The following is a 21,006-nucleotide window of genomic DNA, read 5'->3' as shown; positions in this document are numbered from 1 at the left end:
CCCACAAGTGACCCCATTTTGGAAAGAAGAGACCCCAAGGTATTCGCTGATGGGCATAGTGAGTTCATGGAAGTTTTTATTTTTTGTCACAAGTTAGTGGAATATGAGACTTTGTATGAAAAAAATAAAAAATAAAAAAAATCATCATTTTCCACTAACTTGTGACTAAAAATTAAAAATTCTAGGAACTTGCCATGCCCCTCACGGAATACCTTGGGGTGTCTTCTTTCCAAAATGGGGTCACTTGTGGGGTAGTTATACTGCCCTGGCATTTTACAGGGGCCCTAATGTGTGGTAAGTAGGTAAATGACCTGTGAAATCCGAAAGGTGCTCTTTGGAATGTGGGCCCCTTTGCCCACCTAGGCTGCAAAAAAGTGTCACACATCTGGTATCTCCGTACTCAGGAGAAGGTGGGGAATGTGTTTTGGGGTGTCATTTTACATATACCCATGCTGGGTGAGAGAAATATCTTGGCAAAGACAACTTTTCCCATTTTTTTTATACAAAGTTTGCATTTGACCAAGATATTTATCTCACCCAGCATGGGTATATGTAAAAAGACACCCCAAAACACATTCCTCAACTTCTCCTGAGTACGGAGATACCAGATGTGTGACACTTTTTTGCAGCCTAGGTGGGCAAAGGGGCCCAAATTCCTTTTAGCAGGGCATTTTTAGACATTTGGATACCAGACTTCTTCTCACGCTTTGGGGCCCCTAAAATGCCAGGGCAGTATAAATACCCCACATGTGACCCCATTTTGGAAAGAAGACACCCCAAGGTATTCAATGAGGGGCATGGCGAGTTCATTGAAAAAAAAAAATTTTGGCACAAGTTAGCGGAAATTGATTTTTTTGATTTTGTTCTCACAAAGTCTCCCTTTCCGCTAACTTGGGACAAAAATTTCAATCTTTCATGGACTCAATATGCCCCTCAGCGAATACCTTGGGGTGTCTTCTTTCCAAAATGGTGTTATTTGTGGGGTGTTTGTACTGCCCTGGCATTTGAGGGTCTCCGCAATCATTACATGTATGCCCAGCATTAGGAGTTTCTGCTATTCTCCTTATATTGAGCATACGGGTAATGAGATTTTTTTTTTCCGTTCAGCCTCTGGGCTGAAAGAAAAAAATGAACGGCACAGATTTCTTCATTCGCATCGATCAATGTGGATGAAAAAATCTCGGCCAAAAAAAGAAAAAAGGAGGGGAAAGGCGTCTGCCAGGACATAGGAGCTCCGCCCAACATCCATACCCACTTCAGCTCGTATGCCCTGGCAAACCAGATTTCTCCATTCACATCAATCGATGTGGATGAATAAATCATTGCCGGGATTTTTTTTTTTATATATACAAAGTGTTTGCCAAAGTATATGAACACCGCCACCTCCTCAGCTCATATGCCTTGGCAAACATATCTTTTACTGCAGAGGAGAAATCTCGTCTTGCAGCGCCGCATACACCGACTTGCGTGTAATCTGACAGCAGCGCAATGCTTCTGTCCGAATGCACATCAGTGCTGCAGCTGGTCGATCGGATGGTCCACCTGGAAGGTAAAAAAAACAAAACAAAAAAGAAAAAACCAGGCCGCAAAGCAATAACTTTATTAACTTTAGAACAGAACATATTAACTTTTTTAAACTTTTTTAACTTTTTTACTTACCGGTAATTTTTTTTTTGTTTTGTTTTTTTTACCTTTATAGAACAAACCTCTCCTTCCCCATGGGACAATGTGCAAAGCGCAAATCGCCCAAAGATGTGGCGAAGTACGTTATGCACTTTATCCCAGGTGAAAGGAGAGGTTTGCAGCAGCTGTGAGAGAAAGGGCCCTAATAGCCCTGTGTGCCTGTCCTGGTGAGATGTGATCCCTATGCTAGGTGTACCTGTGTGTGGTACTTCCGGAAACACTCTCCTAAGCATAGGGCAGGGTGGTCCGGACAGTCAGGACAGAAATAGCGGGTGTCACGCCTTATTCCACTCCTGCTACAGACACGACATTTTTTTCGGGGTGGCGGTTGGGTTGAGGTACCAGCAACGACACTGGGGAAATGTCGCTCGTGTAGACGGCTAACTACACTGGTGGATGGGGCCACGGAACCTCCTGGGTAAAGGAGGTTCTCGATGATCTCTTCCTGGAATTTGAGGAAGGATCGTGTTCTCCCAGCCTTACTGTAGAGAACAAAACTATTGTAGAGCGCCAATTGAATTAAATATACAGACACCTTCTTATACCAGCGTCTGGTTCTGCGGGAAACTAAATAGGGAGCCAACATCTGGTCATTGAAGTCCACCCCTCCCATGAGCGCATTATAGTCGTGGACTGAGAGGGGCTTTTCAATGACACGGGTTGCCCTTTGAATTTGTATTGTCGTGTCTGCGTGAATGGAGGAGAGCATGTAAACGTCACGCTTGTCTCTCCATTTCACCGCGAGCAGTTCTTCGTTACACAAGGCAGCCCTCTCCCCCCTTGCAAGACGGGTGGTTACAAGCCGTTGGGGGAAGCCCACGCGACTAGTTCGCGCGGTGCCACAGGCGCAAATCCGTTCTAGAAACAAATGCCTAAAGAGGGCCACACTTGTGTAAAAATTGTCCACATAAAGATGGTACCCCTTGCCGAATAAGGGTGACACCAAGTCCCAGACTGTCTTCCCACTGCTCCCCAGGTAGTCAGGGCAACCGACCGGCTCCAGGGTCTGATCTTTTCCCTCATAGATCCGAAATTTGTGGGTATAGCCTGTGGCCCTTTCACAGAGCTTATACAATTTGACCCCATACCGGGCACGCTTGCTTGGGATGTACTGTTTGAAGCCAAGGCGCCCGGTAAAATGTATTAGGGACTCGTCTACGCAGATGTTTTGCTCAGGGGTATACAAATCTGCAAATTTCTGGTTGAAATGGTCTATGAGGGGCCGAATTTTGTGGAGCCGGTCAAAAGCTGGGTGGCCTCTGGGACGGGAGGTGGTGTTGTCGCTAAAGTGCAGGAAACGCAGGATGGCCTCAAATCGTGTCCTGGACATAGCAGCAGAGAACATGGGCATGTGATGAATTGGGTGCGTTGACCAATATGACCGCAATTCATGCTTTTTTGTCAGGCCCATGTTGAGGAGAAGGCCCAGAAAAATTTTAAGTTCGGAAACTTGGACTGGTTTCCACCGGAAAGGCTGGGCATAAAAGCTTCCCGGGTTTGCGGTTATAAATTGTGTGGCATATTGGTTGGTCTCTGCCACGACTAAGTCCAAGAGCTCCGCAGTCAAGAACAGCTCAAAAAATCCCAGGGCCGTACTGATCTGAGCCGTCTCAACCCGAACTCCAGACTGGGCGGTGAAAGGGGGAACTACTGGTGCGGCTGAAGTTGGTGACTGCCAATCAGGGTTTGCCAGCACCTCAGGGATTCTAGGGGCTCTACGGGCCTGTCTGTGCGGTGGCTGCGACGGGGTAACTAGTGCACGTGCCACCGTACCAGCTTCAACTGCCCTTCTGGTGCTCGCTACTTCACCATGTTGTACGGCAGTGCTGGTACTAGGTCCAGGAAGGGCTGCGCTGCTGGTGTATGCCTCACCACGTGATCCGGCAGCGACAGCCCCACTCTGCTGCTCTTGAAGCGGATCCTGCATAACCTGTGGTCTAGCGACACGGGGCCGGGTACGCCTGGTGCTGCCAGGGACCTCAACCTCCTCGTCCGAACTTTGGGTCAGAGAGCCACTGCTTTCTACAGGTTCATATTCTGACCCGCTAGATTCATCAGATGAGGGTTCCCACTCCTCATCCGACTGGGTCAGAATCCTGTAGGCCTCTTCAGAAGAATACCCCCTGTTTGACATTTGGACTACTAAATTTAGGGGTATTCCCTGAGACTACCCAAGAAAAAAAGCAAGCCTGTCTTACAAAGGGGAGGCTAGCGAAGTACCGGAGGCCGCTGCGGTTGATAAAAAATATCAAAACTGATTTTTTTATCGCCGCAGAGCGTGTAAAGTGAATGTGCAGTGATCAAAAAAAAAAATTTTTTTGTCACTGCGGTGGGGCGGGCGTGGGTGAACGCACGTGTGGGCGACCGATCAGGCCTGATCGGGCAAACACTGCGTTTTGGGTGGAGGGCGAACTAAAGTGACACTAATACTATTATAGATCTGACCGTGATCAGTTTTGATCACTTACAGATACTATAAAAGTACAAATGCTGATTAGCGATACGCTAAACAGCGAATAAAAGTGACTGCGGTGCGGTGGGGTGGGCGCTAACTGACGCTAACTACCTAACCAAGGGGCCTAAACTATCCCTAAAACCTAACAGCCAATACTAGTGAAAAAAAAAAGTGTCAGTTTACACTGATCACTTTTTGTCTTTCACTAAGTGATTGACAGGGGGCGATCAAGGGGTTAATTTGGATGATGGGGGTGATGGATGGTGATCAGGGGCTAAGGGCAGTGTTTGGTGTGTACTCACAGTGATGTCTGCTTCTCTGCTGGATCCAACCGACGAAAAGGACCAGCAGAGAAGCAGAGAAGCCATATAACAGATCATATTTACTAATATGATCTGTTATCTGGCTTGTGATTCGATTTTTTAAAAATCAGCAACCTGCCAGCGACGATCATTGGCTGGCAGGTTGCTGATGAAATACTCCTCTAACTTTTGCCGGCCCGCGATGCGCATGCGCGGGCCGGCTGTGACCGAAATCTCGCGTCTCGCGAGATGACGCGCCGGCGCGTCCAGGAGGAATGAATCAACCACCTCCAGGACGCGTCTGTGCGTACAGCGGTCCGGAGGTGGTTAAAGGGCATCTGTCAGCAGATTTTTTACCTATGACACTGGCTGACCTGTTACATGTGCTCTTGGCAGCTGAAGGCATCTGTGTTGGTCTCATGGTCATATGTGCCCGCATTGCTGAGAAAAACAAAGTTTTAATATATGCAAATGAGCCTCTAGGAGAAACAGGGGCGTTGTCATCACTCCTAGAGGCTCAGCTCTCTCTGCAACTGCCACACCTCTCTGCACTCTGATTGACAGGACCAGACGTGAAGATGTTTTCATATGTGTGTCATATAATATATGTAATTTGAAGGGTTATTCCCATCTCAGGCAATGGGGACATATCGCTAGGATATGTCCCTAATGTCTGATAGGTGCAGGTCACACCTCTGGGACCCACACTATACTTAGAACAGAGCCCGCAAAGTCCCTCTGCATTCATTTCTATGGGTGCCCTGAAAAGCGTGCCTCTCGGCTATTTTTGGAAGTCCCATTAATGGGAGGCATACTGCGCAAGTGTGGACACCATTCCAATTTCACTCCTATGGAGCCGACGGAAATGGCCGAGACAGTGCTAGGCTATTTTTGGCATTCTCGTAGGAAATTAACGGTGCCTCCTCCGGGACTTTGTAGGCTCCGTTCTAAGCATAGGTGTGGGTCCCAGAAGTGGGATCCTCACCCATTAGAAATTTGGGGCATATCCTAGCGATATGCCCCCAATGTCCGAGATGGGAATAACCCTTTAATTTCTAATAGCATGTACAGGTACAAACGGGCAATTAGCAGTGCACCACATGTGAACCCTACTTCTGGGCTGCATTGTGTATAGACAGCCTCACACGGGCGAGTATTCCGCGCGGATGCGATGCGTGAGTTGAACGCATTGCACCCGCACTGAATCAGGACCCATTAATTTCTATGGGGCTGTTCACATGAGTGGTGATTTTCACCATTGGTTGAAACATATCGCGTCATTCTAGTGGGAGTTTTCAAATATACCCGGCAACTCCACTCTCCTCATAGACTGCCCGATCCCCTGAGGACGCCATATCCATGGCGAAACATGTCGGGGGGCAGCATCTAAGTTTTTAGAACACAGTGGACCCTTTATGAGAGTGCTCGTTACAGAACAGCTAGTTTATAGTGCAGCAGGTGACTGCGTCGCCAACGAGGCAGCACAGCGAGAGACTGTACTGTCAATTGAATCAATCTAGGAGATAAGACAGGCAGCAGGCAGTTATCGCAGCACCTGCAGCACTATTAACGCTACAATACAGCGCCAACAGGCACAAAAATCAAGCAGCCTACTAACAATGTTGTGAACCACTGTAGCAAAACAGTGGATACTTATATCCAATTCAGCATACCAAGAGGCAAGTAGCCAGCTGAATCTAGCTACAGTCACCATTGTCAAACGGCTGCCAGTTGATTAATATATTTAGTATAGCACTGCTCAGGTCCACCAGTGAAAGTTTTAAACTTATAATTTAAGTAGGCTAGCAATAAGTTTTTTCACCAATTATTAAATGTAATAAATAAAAGTTAATTTTTACTATAAACAAGATTAAAAAATCAAAAAGCGCACGTCAAGAGCAGGCAGCCAATAGTCTTATGACTAAATGTAAAATACAATAATAAGTGCCTCTACGTACGCTGGGTATACACCTATGTAATAAGTGATTTTCACGCATCACTTGTGAGTTGCGTGAAAATCGCAGCAAGCTCTATTTTGTGCGTTTTTCACGCAACGCAGGCCCCATAGAAGTGAATGCGGATGCTTGCGATTTTCACGCAGCCCCAAGCAAGTGCGGATGCGGTGCGATTTTCACTCACGGTTGCTAGGTGACGATCGGGATGGGGACCCGATCTTTATTATTTTCCCTTATAAGGACCTGTGGTGACGTCACTCCGGTCATCACATGGTCCATCACATGATCTTTTACCATGGTGATGGATCATGTGATGGACCATGTGATGACCGGAGTGAAGTCACCACAGGTCCTTTTCCTGTACACAGCAAAGAAGAGAAGCCGGGCCGCGCGAGCAAGTGGATTAAGGTGAGTTTAATTTTTTAATTATTTTTTTTTTAACCCCTCCAGTGCTATTGTACTATGCGTTCTGTATTCAGAATGCTATTATTTTCCCTTATAACCATGTTATAAGGGAAAATAATACAATCTACAGAACATCGATCCCAAACATGCCGATTTTTCTCACGCGCGTGCAAAACGCATTACAATGTTTTGCACTCGCGCGGAAAAATCGCGCATGTTCCCGCAACGCCCGTGTGAAAGAGGCCTAAGTGTCATTTAGATTCCATTCTGTCACAAACAAGTATATTTTTAAGTACACTTAAAAATAGAGCGCAATCAAGAAAGAAATTAAATAGAAAATGAAAATAAAACGGTAACAAAATATGCTCCAAAATGTTTTAATCCTTTTATTGCAGTTCTGTACTGGAAACAAGTGCTGGATTATCACATTCTCTGAATAAGGAAGGGGGTGGTCTAGCCAGGTCTATAAAATCAGCTTCATTGAAATAATGTAATCAAACGGAAAAGAAAAATAATTCTCACAGCAAGAAGCTGTTTAATAGGAAAAGTCCAGGCGGTGCAGTAACCCCCCCCCCCTCCACACACACAGACACTGCGACAGCTGCTAAAATATCTGAATGTCAAGGCTTTATAGCACCTACTTGTTTGCAAATAGGGTGCCTAGAAAATAAATTCTGGGAAATCAGCTGCGGAAAATGATTTTTTTTATTACAGTTTTTTTTTCACATTTTCCAGGAATTTGTTGTATGAAATAACATAATTGCTGTCTAAGTTTAGCTGGACGTCATTTAGTGAAAGAGTTTTAAGAAACTGTACAAAGTAAATGGAACACAGAGATCAGATGTTCTATAACGCAAATCTGAAAAACGTCAGAAAAGCAGCAATTGCAGGGGTTGTGCAGCCGGTACACATTGATGACCTGTCCTCAGGATAGGTCATCAATATCTGATCGGTGGGGGTCCGACTCCCGCCGATCAGCTGTTTGAAGAGGAGGCGATGCTCGTGCAACCGTACTTACTCTTCAAGATTTCACTGCGCAACGTCTTGGTGGCAGAGAGTAATTACAAGCACTCGTGCCATTCCCTTGGACCAGCACTTGGACTTACACTGCGCCACCACTACAAGCAAGACCGCGCACAGTGTAATTTTGAAAAGGAAGCAGAACTCGCACGAGCATTGCCTCCTCTTCAAACAGCTGATCAGGAGGGGTACCAGGAGTCAGACCTCTGCCGATCAGTTACTGGTGACTTATTAATGATTATGACCCATTTAAGGTCAACCTGCTACCAGAAATGAAACCTGCGAGAAAAGTGCTAGGAGCTGCAGTACAACATACCACCTACAGAGCGTCAGCTCTTGTACCAGGCACCCGCCCACTCCTTTTTTTCCACATTCTGTTATGCTGCAGCCTTGTGCTAAGATTAAAAAAATAAAGTTTTCCCCATCTATCTGCAGTACCCCATATAGAAAAAGCGAAAACAGAATTTTAGAAATGTTTGCACTTAAGTTCAACTGATTGGACAGACCCTTTGCTATGACTCTTTGAGATGTTTCTACACCTTGAGTCCATCTGTGGTAAATTCACTTGATTGGACATGATTTGGAAAGACACAGCCCTGTCTATATAAGGTCTCACAGCTGACAATGCATATCAGAGCAAAAACCAAGTCATGAGAAAAAGAACTGCCTGTAAAGCTCAAAGACAGGATTGTGTGGAGGCACAGATCTGGAGAAGGGTACAAAACATTTCTGCTCCACCGAAAGTTCCCAAGAGAACAGTGGCCTCCATAATTCTGAAATAGAAGACGTTTGGAACAACCTGGACTATTCCTAGAGCTGGTTGCCTCACCAAAATAAGTCATCATAGGGGCTTGGTAAGAGAGGTGACCAATAACCCAATGGTTATTTTGGCTGAGCTCCAAATGTCCTGTGTGCAGAGGATAGAAACTTCCAGAAGGTCAACCCTCACTGCAGCCCTCAAACAATCTGCACTTTAAGGCTAGAAAAAAAAGCCTTTCCTCAGTAGCAAACTGCGGATCCCCCAAATATGGATACCAGCCGTGTGCGTTACGCATTTTGAAGACACGAATAGGAAATGTTCTATTTTTTTTGGGGGGGGGGGGCCACAGAACGGTCATACGGATGAGGACAGCAACCGATGTGCTGTTGGCATATTTGCGGTCCCACTGAAGTGAATAGGCCTGCATCTACTCCGGTGAGCGCAGCAGCTCTCTGATATGTGGGCATGGTGGGAATAGGACGCCGGCTAATGTGATAATGATGGCCTATGCTGAGGTATGCCTGTACTATTAAAATATAAAAATATTTATCCCATACAGCAAACGAAAAAAAAAACTCAAAATGGCAGATTTACCGTTTTTTGGTTGCTTCATCTCCCACAAAAAAAATTTAATAAAAATTGATCAAAAAGTCATACACACCCCAAAATGGGTATCAGTGACAAGTATAGATTGCCCCACAAAAAATGAGAACCCACACAGCTATGTACACATAATGTCAAAAAAACATTATAGGGTCAGAATATGGCGATGGATAGAAAAAAAAATCCTTAAAGTTTTGGTTTTTTTTGTATTAAAAGGCAAGAATAACTATACATATGTAGTATCACCAGATTTGTACGGTCTCAGACAATTAAAAAAAAAAAAATACAGGTCAGCATTACCGTATGGGGAACGCCGTGAAAACAAAACCCATAAAACTGTTGCAGAATTGATTTATTTTTTTTCCAATTTCAACCCATTTGGAATTATTTTCCAGCTCCCAACTACATCGTATGCAATATTTAATGGTGGAAATAGAAAGTGCAACTTGTGCCGCAAAAAACAAGCCCTCATACGGCTGTATGTGAATAAAAAAAAATTAAAAAGTTATGGCCCCAGAAAATCTAAACGCAAAAATTAAAAACCCTACAGGGTTAAAGGGGTTTTCCGAGACTTAAACACTGATGACCTATCCTCTGGATAGATCATCAGTATCTGATTGGTGGGAGTTCGACACCCAGGAGCCCCACCGATCAGCTTTCCCTAGGTCATGTGACGTCACGTTCACGTTTTCAGATTTAAGTCCTCTTCCGTTCCTTTATTGCACAAAACATATCCGTATGGTTTCCATATTTGATCCGTTTTTTGCGGATCGGAAAAGGAAACAGTAGCTTATTAATCACCAAACACATGAGCAATATGGGCTGGGCATAGCATTTCTACAGTATGGATCCGCAAAATATGGATGACATACGGATGTGTTCCGTATTTTTTGCGGACCAATTGACTTGAATGGGGCCTCGGACCGTGATTTGCGGATAATAGGACATGCACTACTTTTTTGCGGAACGGAAATACGGAAACGGAATGCACACAGAGTACATTCTGTTGTTTTTGCGGACTCATTAAAGTGAATGGTTCCGCATAAGGTCCGCAAAAAAAAAAAGCCCTTACTTTTAGACCATATTAATATATCTGTCCCAGTGAGCAGAGCTTTATAGGGTTGAGATAATTAAAAATCTTGGACAAGCACTCCAATAGCCTAAAATGTCATATTTACCCCTTTCTCCAGTGCTTGTCTGATCCTCCTGATATTGTTAGAAGTAGCATGCTGCCACTGCAACCAATCACTGTCCTCAGCAATCTGTGCACTTATTCAAACAGTTGGTGGGTTGTGAGAGGTGCGGCCCATGGCACAGCAGCACGCCGATACTGACAAATCAGCAGCCTCCTCCCTAATAACAAAGCTCTGTTCTGTACGGAGCTTTGTTATTGGAGCTTTCAGGCACCAGCGGTATTGCGGTGCAGCCTGTGCCGTTCACAGCGCTCATGACTGGCAGTGAAATTATCGTGCATATTCATACGTATTAGACATTTTTTAGGGAGTAAAACTGCCTGTACAGGTGTCTATGACGCTTGTACAGGTGTTATTGCGACCTCTGATGACGAGTATACTACCAGCTATTGGGACATTATGTGGTTACATAAGTGTGCACACCTTCTTATAACTGGGGATGTAGCTGTGTTCAGAATTAAGCAATCACAATCAAAATCATGTTAAATAGGAGTCAGCATACACCTGCCATTATTTAAAGTGCCTCTGATTAACCCCAAATAAAGTTCAGCTGCTCTAGTTGGTCTTTCCTGAAATTTTCTCAGTCGCATCTTACAGCAAAAGCCATGGTCCACAGAGAGCTTCCAAAGCATCAGAGGGATCTCATTGTTAAAAGATATCAGTCAGGAGAAGGGTACAAAATAATTTCCAAGGCATTAGATATACCATGGAACACAGTGAAGACAGTCATCATCAAGTGGAGAAAATATGGCACAACAGTGACATTACCAAGAACTGGACGTCCCTCCAAAATTGATGAAAAGACGAGAAGAAAACTGGTCTGGGAGGCTACCAAGAGGCCTACAGCAACATTAAAGGAGCTGCAGGAATATCTGGCAAGTACTGGCTGTGTGGTACATATGACAACAATCTCCCGTATTCTTCATATGTCTGGGCTATGGGGTAGAGTGGCAAGACGAAAGCCTTTTCTTACGAAGAAAAACCTCCAAGCCAGGCTACATTTTGCAAAAACACATCTGAAGTCTCCCAAAAGCATGTGGGAAAAGGTGTTCTGGTCTGATGAAACCAAGGTTGAACTTTTTGGCTATAATTCCAAAAGATATGTTTGGCCCAAAAACAACACTGCACATCACCAAAAGAACACCATACCCACAGTGAAGCATGGTGGTGGCAGCATCATGCTATGGGGCTGTTTTTCTTCAGCTGGTACTGGGGCCTTAGTTAAGCTAGAGGGAATTATGAACAGTTCCAAATACCAGTCAATATTGGCACAAAACCTTCAGGCTTCTGCTAGAAAGCTGAACATGAAGAGGAACTTCATCTTTCAGCATGACAACGACCCAAAGCATACATCCAAATCAACAAAAGAATGGCTTCACCAGAAGAAGATTAAAGTTCTGGAATGGCTCAGCCAGAGCCCAGACCTGAATCCAATTGAATATCTGTGAGGTGATCTGAAGAGGGCTGTGCACAGGAGATGACCTCACAATCTGACAGATTTGGAGTGTTTTTGCAAAGAAGAGTGGGCAAAGCTTGCCGAGTCAATGTGCCCTGCTGATAGACTCATACCAAAAAGACTGAGTGCTGTAATAAAATCAAAAGGTGCTTCAACAAAGTATTAGTTTAAGGGTGTGCACATTTATGCAACCATATTATTTTATTTTTATATTTTTTCTTTCCTCCACCTAAAAGATTTCAGTTTGTTTATCAATTGAGTTGTACAGTTTATAGGTCACATTAAAGGTGGAAAAAGTTCTGAAATGATTTATCTTTGTCTCATATTTTTACATCACAGAAACCTGACATTTTATATCCACTGTATGTCTGTAGGCAAAGCACTAGAAATTCCCACAACTAAAAGTACCTGGAAAAATTCTGAAGAATGCATGGACGACATGTTCTTTTACTCGAAAATCCTGGAAATAAAGAAGTGAATTAAAAAAAATAATCTTATTATTTCTTATAATAAATAAAGCTTGACATAGCAATATTTTTTTTAGCTAAAAATTAAAGGGCTTGTCAAATCATATACCTGTGATATACAGGGCCCCGGCTGCACATATCTAGAGCACTGCACTCAGGTATATAGTTATATATCGCTATATTATCATATACCTGTGATATACAGGGCCCCGGCTGCACATATCTAGAGCACTGCACTCAGGTATATAGTTATATATCGCTATATTATCATATACCTGTGATATACAGGGCCCCGGCTGCACATATCTAGAGCACTGCACTCAGGTATATAATTATATATCGCTATATTATCATATACCTGTGATATACGGGGCCCCAGCTGCACAAATCTAGTGCACTGTACTCAGGTATATAGTTATATATCGCTATATTATCATATACCTGTGATATACGGGGCCCCAGCTGCACATATCTAGAGCACTGCACTCAGGTATATAGTTATATATCGCTATATTATCATATACCTGTGATATACGGGGCCCCGGCTGCACAAATCTAGAGCACTGCACTCAGGTATATAGTTATATATCGCTATATTATGTGCTTGCTTCGGCAGCACATATACTAAAATTGGAACGATACAGAGAAGATTAGGATGGCCCTTGCGCAAGGATGACACGCAAATTCGTGAAGCGTTCCATATTTTTATTGGAATACCTTTATAAGCCTTTGGAACATGGGGGTTTAAACCTCCCATGCTTTAAAGGCTACTTCATTGCCGCCCAGTTATGGACGTGCAGCGAATGTTCAAATAGTACTTTAAGTAGTCTAGTAAGAAGTTCTCCACATGATAATATATTTACGCTTTTGGAATCTGGGTTGTTGACTAATAGGGATCGGGGGCATAGAGGGACCATAAAACTCCTAATGAAAATATGGGCTGTTACTAGAGAATGGTTGGGGGTAAAAGGATCACTCACATTCACGCCTCTTTGGTACAACACTCACTTACAGGTATTAGACGGTATAGCAAAGGATCAATTCTGGCAAAAGAATGGGATTCTTTCTTTGGCACAGGTTGTTAAAAATTGAGAAATTAAGTCGTTTGTGGAACTATCACATAGTGTAGAGAACTTGTCATTGTTTTTTGCATTTCCAGCTTCATTCGGCACTTTTTAGTTTGGATGATAAATCACTGATAGAAATAGATAAGTCCTCCGTGATAAACGAGCGGTTTGGGAAGGCACCAGTAAGAATGAAGATTTCAAATATATATAAATTATTAATTAACTCACGGTTTTTTGAGACACAATCACCTGGGCAAAAAGCTTGGGAGAGGGATTGCCCAAATATACAAAGTGTAGGGTGGGGGAGTATTTTTACTAACTCAGATGTACTTTCGCACAACTTCAACCACGTCCTAATACAGTTCAATATTTACCACAGATTATATGTTACCCCCACTCCTCCAACTGTCCTCGATGTGATACTGCCAGAGCGGATTACATACATATGATCTGGGCATGCCCAGAACTCGGGGCATACTGGAGTGGTATCAATAAGTTCCTTATTTATAAATTAAAAACATAGATTCCTCTTGAGCCACAATTGTTTTTACTGAATGGTCTCTCGATACTAACTGGTCATAAACCCCAAAAGATTCTACTAGGGAGAATACTACTATTGGCCAGGGTTCTGATTAGTCGGAGCTGGTTTGCACGGCAGGCCCCAGAAGTAAATAAATGGATAAATCTGGTTAATAAGGTGAAAAATTATGAACGGAGTCTTTATAAGCAGAGGGGTGGAATTGAGAAATGGGCTAAGATATGGGACGGCTGGTAATTCTGATAGGACTGCAACATTTTAGTTTATCCTAATTATAGTGTTTATTTTTTGTTTTTTTTTGGCCCCTCCCCTCTCCTCCCTTTTCCAGGGGGGCTGGGGGGGGGGGGAGGCGGGGGCACACGCATCATAGGCTGGGGGGGTACAGGGGTTAGGGGGGGGGGGGAAGGGAAAAAAAGGGTTGAAAATGTATACTAATTTCTAATTGTATTTTGTGTACTGTTTTGTATAAGCAATAAAGATGTTAAATAAATAAAAAATATATATATATCGCTATATTATCATATACCTGTGATATGCGGGGTCCTAGCTGCACATATCTAGAGCACTGCACTCAGGTGTATAGTTATATATCGCTATATTATCATTTACCTGTGATATACGGGCCCCGGCTGCACATATCTAGAGCACTGCACTCAGGTGTATAGTTATATATCGCTATATTATCATTTACCTGTGATATACGGGCCCCGGCTGCACAAATCTAGAGCACTGCACTCAGGTATATAGTTATATATCGCTATATTATCATATACCTGTGATATACGGGCCCCGGCTGCACATATCTAGAGCACTGTACTCAGGTATATAGTTATATATCGCTATATTATCATATACCTGTGATATACGGGCCCCGGCTGCACATATCTAGAGCACTGCACTCAGGTGTATAGTTATATATCGCTATATTATCATTTACCTGTGATATACGGGCCCCGGCTGCACATATCTAGAGCACTGCACTCAGGTGTATAGTTATATATCGCTATATTATCATACACCTGTGATATACGGGCCCCGGCTGCACATATCTAGAGCACTGCACTCAGGTATATAGTTATATATCGCTATATTATCATATACCTGTGATATACGGGCCCCGGCTGCACATATCTAGAGCACTGCACTCAGGTGTATAGTTATATATCGATATATTATCATACACCTGTGATATACGGGCCCCGGCTGCACATATCTAGAGCACTGCACTCAGGTGTATAGTTATATATCGCTATATTATCATATACCTGTGATATACGGGCCCCGGCTGCACATATCTAGAGCACTGCACTCAGGTATATAGTTATATATCGCTATATTATCATATACCTGTGATATACGGGCCCTGGCTGCACATATCTAGAGCACTGCACTCAGGTATATAGTTATATATCGCTATATTATCATATACCTGTGATATACGGGCCCCGGCTGCACATATCTAGAGCACTGCACTCAGGTATATAGTTATATATCGCTATATTATCATTTACCTGTGATATACGGGCCCCGGCTGCACATATCTAGAGCACTGCACTCAGGTATATAGTTATATATCGCTATATTATCATATACCTGTGATATACGGGCCCCGGCTGCACATATCTAGAGCACTGCACTCAGGTGTATAGTTATATATCGCTATATTATCATTTACCTGTGATATACGGGCCCTGGCTGCACAAATCTAGAGCACTGCACTCAGGTATATAGTTATATATCGCTATATTATCATATACCTGTGATATACGGGCCCTGGCTGCACATATCTAGTGCACTGTACTCAGGTGTATAGTTATTTATCACAATACTATCACATACCTGTGATATAGGTGGTCTCTTCTGCACATATCTAGTGCACTGCATTCAGGTGTATAGTTATATATCGATATATTATCACATACCTGTGATATAGGTGGTCTCTGCTGCACATATCTGGAGAACTGTACTCAGGTGTATAGTTATATATCACGATACTATCACATACCTGTGATATACGCGGTCCTGGCTGCGATGCTCCCGCCCATTTCAAACTTTTCAGTTATCTCCTAGGCAGCCAAGGACCTGCAAGGGCGATACAACCGACAGAACGCTGTAAGTAAATTCCTATACGTACGTAACGCTGGAGCACTCTGGATTTTCCGTAACATAATTCTATTCATTACTTTACTAGGAGTAATTGTTCTCCATTCACATTCTACAATAAACGTTGGATAACAACACTGAACTCACTACACAGCTGCCAGGACTTCCCAGCAGTCCGTTCGGCTGCAGCGTGATGACGTAACGAGGCCTTCTGGAACGCACGTGCGTTCCAAATTGCCAGGCGGTCAACATGGGGAAGCTGAATGTGGTGCTGCTCCGGTACTTGTCCAGAGATGACTTCAGAGTGCTTACCGCGGTACGTATGTGGTCCGGAGAGCTGTGTGGTCTTGTATAGACCGAGTGTTACACACTGTGCCCTAGAGAGCTGGGTATGGTCTCCTGTCCAAGGTTAGGGTGGCACTGACAACCAGTCCTTCAGTTAGTATCCTCAGTTACTGTGTGTGGCATAAGAGTGGGCCTGTAGAACCCCGTAGGTACAAGTCCACCCAAAAAGTGGGCCTGTAGAACCCGGCGGGTACAAGTCCACCCAAAAAGTGGGCCTGTAGAACCCGGTGGGTACAGGTCCACCCAAAAAGTGGGCCTGTAGAACCCGGTGGGTACAGGTCCACCCAAAAAGTGGGCCTGTAGAACCCCCGCAGGTACGAGTCCACCCAAAAAGTGGACCCGTAGAACCCCCGCAGGTACGAGTCCACCCAAAAAGTGGGCCCGTAGAACCCCCGCAGGTACGAGTCCACCCAAAAAGTGGGCCCGTAGAACCCCCGCAGGTACGAGTCCACCCAAAAAGTGGGCCCGTAGAACCCCAGCAGGTACGAGTCCACCCAAAAAGTGGGCCCGTAGAACCCCCGCAGGTACGAGTCCACCCAAAAAGTGGGCCCGTAGAACCCCCGCAGGTACGAGTCCACCCAAAAAGTGGGCCCGTAGAACCCCCGCAGGTACGAGTCCACCCAAAAAGTGGGCCCGTAGAACCCCCGCAGGTACGAGTCCACCCAAAAAGTGGGCCCGTAGAACCCCCGCAGGTACGAGTCCACCCAAAAAGTGGGCCCGTAGAACCCCCGCAGGTACGAGTCCACCCAAAAAGTGGGCCCGTAGAACCCCCGCAGGTACGAGTCCACCCAAAAAGTGGGCCCGTAGAACCCCCGCAGGTACGAGTCCACCCAAAAAGTGGGCCCGTTGAACCCCCGCAGGTACGAGTCCACCCAAAAAGTGGGCCCGTAGAACCCCCGCAGGTACAAGTCCACCCAAAAAGTGAGCCTGTCAGTCTTGCGTCGTTCACATTGCATTTTGTGACTGTAGTTTGGTTATGTGTTAGGATAGCAGCTGCATAACTATAGGTCTCAATTCACCTGAGAGTCCCCCAAATAGCACTCCTCCTGGCGTCCATCCGGCTGCTATATGTTGGTTTATCGTTTTATAATTGCACTGTGATCTTCTATATAGTGTGCCACTCAGAAACGTATAGCATGAGTTGCCCTAGATGTTTTTTCAATATTGTGGCCGGTGGGTGACACACAAGCTGCACGGCTGTTCTTTAAAGATCCATCACAACCCCCCTAGATCTGTTATATTGACCTAATTGATCCTCCAGATCTCTTTTTTGGGGGGGGGGGTAAAGCTGAGCAGCATGCTGCCGTATTCCAGCAGTCAGGGGCTCCATTCACGTTTGATCTGGTCTCTATTGCGTTTTCTGCCGCACTAATGTTGTCTGTGGAGCTGTTCTCTAGGTTCATAGAATAGAGAGCGGACGGAGCCATTATAAGCCAGTGGGATTCATTGCCTGACACAAAGCCAAAGAATACCGGGAACCTGTGGAAAAAAAACGGACACAGTGTGAGCAGACTCATCCGAACCCTATGGGGATGCTCTGCTTCCTAGGGCACTTACTCAATTTTGCTCTTGACTGAACATTAGTGTTAAGCAAACGTGTTTTTTTTAAGTTCGGCGTACAAGGTTCAGGTTATCTAAGAATTCTGTTATGGATTCCGCTACCATGGACCATAAGTTATAGACCGTGGTAGCGGAATCCATAACGGACTTATTAGATAACCAGAACCTTGTACGCCGAACCTAAAACACAAGTTCGCTCAACACTACTGATCATCAGGGAGGTCAGGTGGTGGCTTGTACCTTTTTATACATTTCTTCAAGGGGGTATCCAGGAATACTCTCCTGCCTGACTCGAAATTGGGTGTGGAGAGACACCACTTCATGCTTGGTGGTACAGTTTTAGAGGCAGCTGTCTGAGTCTCATGCATGAGGGTACGGCCACCCGGTCAGAGTTCCTGATGCAGGTTTGGAAGCTAATATCTGGAGTGGATCATAAAAGGAGAGAAAGTCTAAAAGCTACTTTCACACTTGCGTTGTTGTTTTGCGGTATTGAGATCTGGCAGAGGAGCTTAATACCCGAAAAAAACAGTTTGTTTAGTCCTCATGCATTCTGAATGGAAAGAGATCCGTTCAGGATGTCTTACGTACCGGCAGCATTCTGTTTTGTGACCAGACAGATAACCGCTGCAAGCTGCAGTTTTGTGTCTGGTCATAAAAATGGAAAAAACAGATCCGCCACTGAAAGTCAATGTTTTTTTTTTTTTTTTTTTTTTTAGCTACTTAAAAAAAACGGATCCATCACCCATTGACCTGCATTGTTAATTCCGGTATTAAATACATTGAAAGTGTGAATGTAGCCTAAAGGACAGATAAGACTTCAAAAACTCACCTTAGGCTATTTTCACACTCATGGACGGATCCGTTCAGATAATACAACCGTCTGCATCCGTTCAGAACGGATCCGTTTGTATTATCCTTAACATAGCCAAAACGGATCCGTCTTGAACCCCATTGAAAGTCAATAGAGGACGGATCTGTTTTCTATTGTGCCAGATTGTGTCATAGAAAACTGATCCGTCCCCATTGACTTACATTGTGTGTCAGAACGGATCCATTTGGCTCAGTTTCGTCAGACGGGCACCAAAACGCGGCAGGCAGCGCTTGTGTCCGCCTCCAAAGCGGAATGGAGACGGAACGGAGGCATACTGATGCATTCTGAGCGGATCCTTTTCCATTCAGAATGCATTAGGGAAAAACTGATCCGTTTTGGACCGCTTGTGAGAGCCAATGACGGATCTCACAAACGGAAAGCCGAGACGCCAGTGTGAAAGTAGACTATATATGTAAAAAAGAAAAGTATAGCCACCACAAGAAAACTCCTGTGCTTGTAGTTGAACATTTTCATAGGTTTCTATGTGACATATGGAGCTGGCTGTTTTTGCCGAAAAACGCCAGTTAAAAAAAAAAAAAGCACCAAACATGGCAAAAAGCCTAAAAACCAATAAAAAAGACTGAGGCCTAGTTCACACAAACGTTTTTTTTTTTTTGCGTTCCATATACGGAACAATTCATTTCAATGGTTCCGCAAAAAAAACGGAATGTGTTCCATATGCATTCCGTTTCCGTATTTCCTTTTTACCGTTCCGTTGAAAGATAGAATATGTCCTATATTTGGCCGCAAATCACGTTCCGTGGCTCCATTAAAGTCAATGGCTCCGCAAAAAAAACTGAATACATACGGAAATGCATCCGTATGTCTTCTGTATCCGTTCCGTTTTTTTTTAACCATCTATTGAAAATGTTATGCCCAGCCCAATTTTTTCAATGTAATTACTGTATACGCCGAACGGAAAAATGGAAAGGCAACGGAAACACAACGGAACTCAAAAACGGAACAACGGATCCGTGAAAAACGGACCGCAAAAAAAAAATATATAAAAGCCATACGTTCGTGTGAACTAGGCCTGAGGGGAATTTATCATTTCCCCTACGCCAGTTGTCTGGAGTAAAAAAGTCGCAAGCTCAGTTTTTTATGCAACCTTTTAAACAGTATTGTCCCTAAATCGTGGAGCAAGTGGTGTTTCTATGCCACCCTCGCCATTTTCCAGAAATGGGGCATGGCAAGAGGGGTGGGCGCTGGGCCTTGCACACTTATTTACTTTTATGCCAGGTGTCTGGTATAAAAGAAGCCTCAAATGTACAGTAACTTGGAGCTGCCATAGATTTCAGTCTATGCGCATGGACTGCTAGAGCATCCATCTAATTTATGATGAGGCCTGCACCTTTGCCATAATTTAGGCGCAGTAGCGCAGGGAATAACAAAACGGTGAGAAAATATAGGGGGTCATTTACTATCCAGAAATACGCCTATATTAGGTGTATTTGTGACGCAAAGGTTATTTGCACTGCAATCTGCAACTTTTCCTCACTCATGCCAGGTCTAAAAATAAAGTGGCGGTGAAGGAGGTGAGCCGGCAGGCCCATCTCATTCATTATTTTATATGCCCGTTTTTGGCATAGAAAATGGTCTAAATGTAAGACGGCTAGGGAGCTCTCTAACATTTAGAACTGGCGCTGGATGTGCCGAGTTATGGAGAGGCCGGCGCCTCTTCGGAACTTAGGTGGATCCACTGCCAGCTATAGGGGCCTCATTTCAGCAAATGGCATTTATCATGTAGAGGAAGTTAATACAAGGCACTTACTAATGGATTGTGATTGTCCATATTGCTTCCTTTGCTGGCTGGATTCATTTTTCCATCATATTATAAACTGCTCATATCCATGGTTACGACCACCCTGTAATCCAGCAGAGGTGGCCGTGCTTGTACACTATAGGAAAAGCTGCACGGCCTCTCTGGTGGCTGGGACTGTGAGAGCGCACATAGGCACACATGCGCAGCAGCTCCTGTCATGGCTACCATGTATTTGTGCTGCAGCGGTGGCCGTAACCCCTGGATACGAACAGTGTGTAATGTGACTGAACAATTAATAAAGCCAGCAAAGGAAGCAATATGGACAATCACAATACATTAGAAAACTCCCGCTGTTCTGCAACTACAACTCCCAGAATCCTCCTTTCATTTCTATCCGAGTTGCAATAACAGCAAGGCCCCTTTCACACGGGCGAGTTTTCCGCGCGGGTGAGGTGAACGCA

At 44.4% G+C, this 21,006-nt stretch overlaps 2 protein-coding genes and 1 non-coding gene across 4 annotated transcripts in view; 2 read left to right on the top strand and 1 right to left on the bottom strand.

Annotated features, from left to right (window-relative positions):
• The window catches only part of LOC120991376, a 167,530-nt gene extending 151,362 nt beyond the window's left edge, over nt 1-16,168 (bottom strand). The window contains exons 1-2 of one of the 2 annotated variants that reach the window (XM_040420200.1): nt 16,039-16,168; nt 12,241-12,292 (exon numbers count right to left, since the gene is read on the bottom strand). In XM_040420200.1, the coding sequence (XP_040276134.1) occupies nt 12,241-12,273 (33 nt within the window). In that variant the 5' untranslated portion in view covers nt 12,274-12,292; nt 16,039-16,168. Of the gene's footprint in view, nt 1-12,240; nt 12,293-15,909 lie in introns of both variants that reach the window. The other variant, XM_040420199.1, reaches the window with a different exon arrangement.
• On the top strand, nt 12,900-13,006 carry LOC120992624. The gene has a single exon (XR_005777027.1). It is a non-coding gene; the product is annotated as a U6 spliceosomal RNA (small nuclear RNA).
• Nucleotides 16,169-16,221: 53 nt separating the features above from the next.
• Nucleotides 16,222-21,006, top strand: part of RIOK2 (RIO kinase 2) — a 51,063-nt gene continuing 46,278 nt past the window's right edge. Inside the window, exon 1 of the mRNA XM_040421574.1 lies at nt 16,222-16,323. Coding sequence (XP_040277508.1) covers nt 16,258-16,323 — 66 coding nt within the window. The 5' untranslated portion in view covers nt 16,222-16,257. The remainder of the gene's footprint in view (nt 16,324-21,006) is intronic.

The sequence above is a fragment of the Bufo bufo genome, chromosome 2, assembly GCF_905171765.1.
Source record: "Bufo bufo chromosome 2, aBufBuf1.1, whole genome shotgun sequence".
Lineage (NCBI taxonomy): Eukaryota > Metazoa > Chordata > Amphibia > Anura > Bufonidae > Bufo > Bufo bufo.
This window is presented reverse-complemented; position numbering and strand designations above follow the sequence as displayed.